Raw genomic sequence first — 7,879 nt, 5'->3', positions numbered from 1 at the left:
TCTCTCTCTCTCTCTCTCTCTCTCTCTCTCTCTCTCTCTCTCTCTTTCTCTCTCTCTCTCTCTCTCTCTTTCTCTCTCTCTCTCTCTTTTTTAAGTCAGGGTCTCTACATAGCCCTGGCTGTCCTGGAACTTGCTATGTAGTCCAAGCTGGCCTCAAACTCACAGAGATCCACCTGTTTCAGCTTCCCCAGTGCTGGGATTAAAGGCCTGTGCCTCTACCTCCTGGCTTGGCCCTTTTATTTTAAGTTTTTCTTTAGTGTGTATGGTGTTTTGTGTGCATGTGTATCTGTGCACTGTTTGTGCCCAATGCCCTCAGAGGCCAGAGAAGAGCAACAGAGCCCCTGAGCCTGGAATTAGGTTGTTGTGAGCTACCATGTGGATGATGGGAATTTCTCTGGAAGAACAGCCACTTATTAACTACTGGTCCATCTCTCCAGTCCCCAGTTCTCTTCTTTCTTAGAAACTGGCCAATAACTTGGAAGTAGAGGCAGAGTGGTCAGAATTACAAACAAACCTTATTCTTCTAAGTTTGAGTCCAGCCTGAGCTACATGAAACCCTGTCACAAAACAAACAGGCAAACAAAAATCCTTCAATAAGAGTTTTGTTGAAAACTATTTGGTAAAACCAGGTGGTGGTGTAGCCTTTAATCCCTGCCCTTGGGAGGTGAGGCAGGGGATCTCTGAGTTCGAGGCCAGCCTGGTCTATAGAGTGAGTTCCAGGACAGCTAAGACTACACAGAGAAACCCTGTCTCAAAACAAATGAATTTGTTTAATAAATGGGTGTGTGTCATCTAGATCCAGCATCCAGCCATGGGCCTTGGTTCTCAGCGTGAGGGTGGTTGAGCGCCAAAGGGGAAACAGCCCCAGACTACAGAGCAGGAGTGAGTCTTCCCAGCCAGGAATAAGGAAAGATCGTCTGACATCTAGAAGAGAAATACACAGGAGTTATCAATCTGCTGGAACTGGGAGCTGAAATAGCTTTTCGCCAAGTCTAGCTTTGCAGTAGCAAACCCGTCACAGGAGTGACAGAGGTGCTCAGCACGCTGGAGTAACCCTGCTACTTTCCCAAAAACCCTGTGAGACTGAATGCCCACTCCAGCCTTCCCTGCCAGGGGACAGGATGCTGACGGGAAGGACATGGCAGAGAATAGATTTTTAGCAGGTAGGCAGGCAGGCCCTGCCCCAGCCCAGACACGCTACTCAGGACCTCTGGGAGCTGGCAAAGTTGACTGCCTCAGAGCCTCCTGGACTGTCAGGTACCCAAGAGGCAGAATAACTTGCCTCTGTAGGAAGGTGAGATACACTGTAAGCAGAGGTGGTCTATGGGGAAGTGGGAGGGCCCCAGAAACAGTTCTTGAGCTGTAGCAGAAGGCACTTGGAAGGCAGAGGTTGAAGCCAGCATGTACTGCAAGACCCTGTCTCAGAAACAAGGAGCAAGAGGGCCCTGTTCCTGGTATTGACACAAGACAGGAGGAAGGACAAAGGCTCAGGGCCGGACTCCAGCGGGGAACACCAGCAAGTAGAGGGAATGTGTGTGGAGCCTGGTGTAGCTGAGGTGGAGAGAGGCAGCCAGGCTCATACTGAGTCCTGAGACGGAATCCGAAGAGCCACACGCACCTGATTTGTTCCTCAGGTATGGGATGCGGTATATGGCCAAAGTCCTGAAGACAGCCCTGGAGAAGAAGTTCCCCAGTGCCACAGAGAGTGAAGTCTATAAGGCAAGTGTCGTGTCTCCTCTGCACCTCCAAAGCTCTCCTTTGCCCAGTTTGGCCAGTGATCCCAAGACAAGCAGGATGACAAACTATGCTATAAACATTCACCATGTGGAATGTGGAGCTGTGACTATCAGGGTAGCTTCTAGGACTTTCTAGAAGGTTCTCCTCTGCACTCAGGTGGTTGGGAACCTCCTGTACTACCGCTTCCTGAACCCAGCTGTGGTAGCGCCTGATGCCTTCGACATTGTGGCCATGGCAGCAGGAAGCACAATGGCCACCCCACAGCGCCATGCGCTGGGTGCTGTGGCCCAGCTCCTACAGCATGCTGCTGCCGGCAAGACCTTCTCTGGGGAGAGCCAACACCTTCGAGTCCTGAATGGCTACCTGGAGGACATGCATCTCAAATTCAGGTCTTGGGTCCTGGCGCCCCGTCCCTCCCTCCCCCCTCCCTGGCCTCTTCCACTTCTCATGGCTCACATTCTACTCCTCTCTAGAGTCTGAGGAAGAAACTCCCAGAGACACAGGGAATGGGGGCCTCCCAGGGGACAGAGACCATCAAACTAGTTTGGATGGCACCCTGAGACAGAGGGAAACCAGATGAAAGCGGGGGGGGGGGGGGGCTGAGACTGTCAGCAGACCCTCCCACTCTGACACATGCTCTCTCTGGGACAGGAAGTTCATCTACAGAGCCTGCCAGGTGCCAGAGCCAGAGGAGCGCTTCTCCATAGATGAGTACTCAGATATGGTGGCCGTGGCCAAACCTGTGGTGTACATCACTGTAGGGGAGCTGATCAGCACGCACAGGGTGAGGGGTCAGCCCCGGAGGGAAGATTCCTGACCCCAGAGCCAGGCCTGGCTCAACTCTGCACCCTCTTTCCTTCTACCATCCACAGCTCTTGCTGGAACACCAAGACCAACTGGCCCCAGATCACCAAGACCCCCTGCACCAGCTCCTAGAGGACCTTGGGGAGCCACCTTCTATCTCTGAGCTCATGGGTGTGTTCCTTCTTGGATGGCTGTCAGCAGGCAGCTCATCATAGGGACTCCTCTGTTTTCCCTATGACTCTGAGGAATATAGACTCACAGCCTTGTATGGACAGTACAGATATTGATGCTACAGGAGGCCAAGCTGTAACGATGACCAATGAAATCATATATAAGAAATGTGGGGGAGAGCCTCTTGGGTCCTACTGAGTCTAGATGTCTAGCTCTAGGGCTCTGGGATGAGAGGAACAAGAGGAGTGTGCCACGCAGCGGAAGGGCAGAGTTGGTGGGGTGCCACGGCCTCCACACTGCAAGCCCCAGCTGGCACCCAGGTTGAGATCGTACAGAGGCCCAGTGGTAGTGACTCAAGTCCTTTCGTAGGTGTCGAGGCTGAGGGCATGGGATGGTGGGGGTGGGGTGGCTCCCCGAAAGGTGCTGTAACCCCATCTTCATGTGCCTGTTCCACTCATCTCTCCACATCTCAGGTGAGAACACAGCCACAGATGGGCAGGTAGATCAGAGCAGGCTCGAAGTGTCTCTGACACTCACCAACAAGTTTGAAGGGCTGGAGGCAGATGCTGACCACACCAGCAACCAAAGCCTACTTCTGGGGTAGGTGTGGGGGCTTTCCCGGGGCTTTGTAGCCTGCTGCCTAGACGGTGGTTCCACTCAGAGACGGCCATCATACTTCTTATTGCCCTCCCACCCCCCTGTTCTAAAAGTTCTCACTGAAGCCTGCTCACGTTTGCCTTGCTCAGAATAGAATCAGCCCTTCTTTGGCGACCTCTCAGCCTTTTCCTTGGATCACAGCTGAAGGCGTGGGGATGACTGGGGTCCTGGAGCCGAAGGTGTCTGCAGATTGTACTACTGCCCAGACTCTTTGGTTTATTTGCTTTTTGAGACAGAATCTCCCGTTGTGGCCTAGATTGTCTCTGTAGCCCAGGCTCGCCTCATACTCCAGTTAATTTTCCTATCTTAACTGAGATTGCAAACATGAGCCACCATGCCTGGCTCGACCAAATGCTCTTTAGATTTGCATTTCACCGTGGGTACAGACTGCTTCAGGTGAGGAGGGGCTCAGGTGGAAGCTTCCTCTAAAGTCCACGACTCAAAGTCACAGCCTGTGGGAGGTGGGAGGGACCAGGTTGTCATGCCTGCCCTAATGATGGTCAGACAAAAGCTCAGACTTCTTTCTCTGATTTACTTATTGTTGTGTGTGTGTGCATGATTGAGGGAAGTACATGTCATGGCACATGTGTGGAGATCAGGACAGCTCTGTAGAAGATTTCCATCTTCACATGGGTTCTGGGGATGGAACTCAGATCAGCACATCTGCACAGCAAGTGCCTTTACCAGAAGCCATCTTACCAGGCCAGGCCAGGAATTCAGTCTTCACACTTCTGCAAAAGCCAATCAGAAAGGACCACACGGCACTGGACTGATTACCTGGGCGGTTAGCAGCTCCACCCTTCACACACTGTCAGCGAGACAGCCAGAGCGAGACACAGCCAGAGTGGCTCCTGTTCTGTCAGCAAAGGTCTTAGAGTTGGGAACACAAGCAGAAAGCTACCCAGAGGAGAATCAGTCATGGGGACCTACAGGAGAAGATGAATACCTGGGCTAAGGAGGCCAGTTTGAAGGAAGGTGTTCTAGGGGGTAGCGCCTCCCCTGCACCGGCTCACTCTTCATCCTGGGCATCCCTAGCAGCCCAGACCTGGGGCAGGGTCCACTTACCCTTAGCTCTTTGGCCACCCCGTCCAGACCCCTCCTGAACCTCACCCTGTCTTCCCTTTAGTACCAAACAGATGCTGGCTGACCTCATCCAGTTCCACCCTGGGGATTCCCTCGAGGAGATTCTGTCCTCGTCAGCTCCCAGAGAACAGGTGAGTAGCCAGGACAGCAGCACACAGCTGCTTTAATTCTTTAATTCTTCTCTCCCTTCGCACTGCCTGTTCCTCCCCCAGAGGCCACAGGCTGAGGGGACAGCCTAGGCAGCCCACTTCCTCCCTGCACAGGGCTGGGATTAGGAGAGTGCTGAGGGGCGGTCTGTTGAGAACCACATAAAGGAATTGCTCTGGGGAGTGGTGGAAGAGGGTTTGGAGGCAGGAAAAGATGCCAGGTGGGCTCCCTGTTGGAATAAGACAATGCCAGGAGTTCCCTGAGTAAAGGTGGTAATGCCACACACAGGCATATTCCAAAACAGCTAGGCAAGCTCCAATAACCTCATGCCCATAGGATGCCTCAATGGGGTGGGAGGCTGGCAGCAGCAGTGTCTCCTTGACCTGTATGTGTCCTTTGGAATCACCATGTGTGATGGCCTGTGTGTTCTCCACCTCCCCACTCCCCACCCCAGCCCAGAAACTAGATGCACAGGGTCCCAAGCTCTGGGGTTTGTCCTGATCTGAAGTAGGAGAGCAGGGCCCAGAACCTCCTCAGCATCTCTGCTCTCCCAGGAAGAGGCCCATCATCTGCTGATGTGTTGGCGCCAGGCTCGTGACACCCAGAAGCCGGAGTCACTTCGACGGCACCACTCAATGATGGCACACTCCCTCCTGCCACTGGCAGATAAGCAGCGACGCGTCCTGCGGAACCTGCGCCGCCTACAGGGCCTGGGGTTGGTCAGGGCCAGCGACTGCTATCAGGGACTGGTGGATGAGCTAGCCAAGGTGATAACCTAGGCCAGGACTACAGGTGACCTCATGTAGAGCCCCTGTACTGGCTTTCCAAAGGCAGACTTCTCCCTGGTAGCCGGGAAAGGAGCGCTGAGTTTGTCCCCTGGCACGTTCTTTGGATTGTCTCTTAGATAAAACAGCTCTCACAGTTGCCTTTTCCTGGTGCTGGGAATGGAACACACGTGCTTGGCCAACACTCTACCCTAAGCCACTCCTGCCCCAGGCCCTTTCTGTTTCCTTAGCCATCTTCACAGTGAGCTAGTGAAGTGGTCTAGGCCTCAGGAAGGCTGCCGACATGCTTCCTGTCCCACGTGCAGGACATCTGCAACCAGCGTAGGCAGCGGCAGCGGCGGAGGGCAGAGATACTGAGACTCCGGGCCACACTGAAGGGCCTCGAGGCAAAAACCACCTTCTATGAGGAGCAGGGTGACTACTACAGCCAGTACATCCAGGCCTGCCTTGACCACCTGGCCCCCAGAGCCAAGTAGGTGTTGTGAACCCTGCCCTCACCAGAACCTGCACCTCTGCCTGCCATCCCCTAGCCCTGGCTAGGAATCACCCCTGGTCAGCACTGCGTGCCCCCCTTGCCTTCCACAGCAGGGAGGCTCCTCAGGGCCTGGCATCTTCCTGCCAGCCACCAAGAGCTGGCAGCCAGGATTGAAAGTTTTTCAGACAAACTCTCCTTCTTTTAAGCAGGAGTTCTGGGAAGGGGAAAAAGCAGCCGTGTCTTCATTACACAGCCGCCCAGCTCCTGGAAAAGGGCGTCTTGCTAGAAATTGAAGATCTCCCTGTCTCTCAGTATGTGTCTTTGGGGGGCAGAATGTCAGACCCTTTCTGTCTCGTGGGAGGGACAAGGCTGGGATGAAGCTCTGAGCAGGCACTGGGTTGGAAGGAGGAGGAAGTTGCTTGCTGAAAGAAGGTGGGGAGATGGAACATCTTCAGGCAGACAGGAGAGCAGCAGACATGTTATAGCTCTGGTAAGGATGCTGGGAACGCTTCCTGGAGATGAGGCCAGCTTGGTAGGGCCAGGCAAGTGAAAAAAGATTAAACAGAAAAAAAAAAAAAAAAAAAAAAAAGATTAAACAGGCAGAAGTCAAACTGGGAGACGATAGAGAACAGGCCGCCAGCAATGGGGCGCAAGAACCCTGGGCTGTCAGTGGCACCCACCACTGCCCCAAGGAGTGGCTGCGGGAGTGGTGATAGGGCTCTGAAAAGAGGAGTCCCATGCTGACTCCTTTTCCTGACAGCTTCAGGAACGTCATCTTTGACATCATTCCTGGAGATGAGGCCGGAAGGTTTGCCGTAAACGCCAAGTTCTTGGGTGTGGACATGGAGCAGTTTCAGCTCCACTACCAGGTGAGACCATTCCACAGGTAGACCCAGGTCCGTGAGAAGTGGTCTAAGTCCAAACACCTAAGAGATTGAGGCAAAGGATCAAAAGTTCAAGACCCAGGGCTGGTATGGTTCAGCTCACCATACCACTTACCTAAAAAGCCTATGCTTGCATCTTTTTTTTTTAATCGTTTACTTAACTTTATTTTATATGCATTGGTGTGAAGGTGTCAGATGCTCTGGAACTGGATCTTCAGACAGTTGTGAGCTGCCATGTGGGTGCTGGGAATTGAACCCGGGTCCTCAGGAAGAGCAGTCAGTGCTCTTAACCACTGAGCCATCCCTCCAGCCTTCTATGCTTGCATCTTGATCCCTAAGGCCTACCTACATGGTGGAGGCAGAGAAGAGACTCCTGCAGGATGTCCTTTGACCTTGGTACATGTCCTGTGGTGTGTGACCACATATATGCACACACACACACAAACATACACACACACACACACACACACACACACACACAAATAAAATTAAGTAAATAAATATAAAACAAAAAACATTTCTTTCCATTTCAAGGCCAAACTTGAAGTACAGCGTTCGAGGCCAGCCTGGGGAATTTAGTGACCTTGTTTCAAAGCAAAAGTAAAGCTGGGATGGGTGCACACCTTTCATCCCAGCTCTGGGAGGCAGGGGCAGGTGAGGAGCTCCAGGCCAGCCATGACAGCATCGTGAGACCCTGTCTCAAAGTAAAGACACAGTAAAGATTAAAGTTAAAAAGAGCTGGGGATATAGCTCAGCGGTGAAGTACTCGCTTAGCATACGTGACGCCCTAGGTGTCAGCTCCTGGCACTGCCGGCTTTATAACCCCTAGTCACTCGGTAGCATTTACCCATTTTATAGGCTCAGAGGCTAAAAGGTTAAAAAGCTGACCTCAGCCCTAGCTAATATTCAGGGAAGCAGTGATTTCATTTTTATTTGCAACAAGGCTTGATGACCTTGAATTATGATTTTCTTGCCCCCTCCCAAATGCTAGGATTACAGTATGCACTACCTTACCTGACTTATGGGGTACCAGGGCTTCACACATTTTAGGCAAGTACTATTCCAACTTACACCCCCCACCCCCAATCCTGTATTTTTAAAGTCTTGTTACTTTTTTTTTTTTTTTTTTTTTTTTT

General features: G+C 52.4%; 1 protein-coding gene across 1 annotated transcript in view; it reads left to right on the top strand.

Moving 5' to 3' along the window:
* Positions 1 to 7,879, top strand: part of Iqgap3 (IQ motif containing GTPase activating protein 3) — a 46,709-nt gene that overhangs the window by 35,770 nt on the left and 3,060 nt on the right. Inside the window, exons 28-37 of the mRNA XM_005356891.3 lie at positions 1,635 to 1,719; positions 1,894 to 2,126; positions 2,389 to 2,521; positions 2,610 to 2,712; positions 3,186 to 3,312; positions 4,496 to 4,583; positions 5,154 to 5,366; positions 5,690 to 5,856; positions 6,069 to 6,170; positions 6,620 to 6,728. Coding sequence (XP_005356948.1) covers positions 1,635 to 1,719; positions 1,894 to 2,126; positions 2,389 to 2,521; positions 2,610 to 2,712; positions 3,186 to 3,312; positions 4,496 to 4,583; positions 5,154 to 5,366; positions 5,690 to 5,856; positions 6,069 to 6,170; positions 6,620 to 6,728 — 1,360 coding nt within the window. The remainder of the gene's footprint in view (positions 1 to 1,634; positions 1,720 to 1,893; positions 2,127 to 2,388; positions 2,522 to 2,609; positions 2,713 to 3,185; positions 3,313 to 4,495; positions 4,584 to 5,153; positions 5,367 to 5,689; positions 5,857 to 6,068; positions 6,171 to 6,619; positions 6,729 to 7,879) is intronic.

The sequence above is a fragment of the Microtus ochrogaster genome, chromosome 21 (assembly GCF_000317375.1).
Source record: "Microtus ochrogaster isolate Prairie Vole_2 chromosome 21, MicOch1.0, whole genome shotgun sequence".
Classification (NCBI taxonomy): Eukaryota; Metazoa; Chordata; class Mammalia; order Rodentia; family Cricetidae; genus Microtus; species Microtus ochrogaster.
Note: the sequence above shows the minus strand (reverse complement) of the source record. Positions and strands in the feature narration are given on the sequence as shown.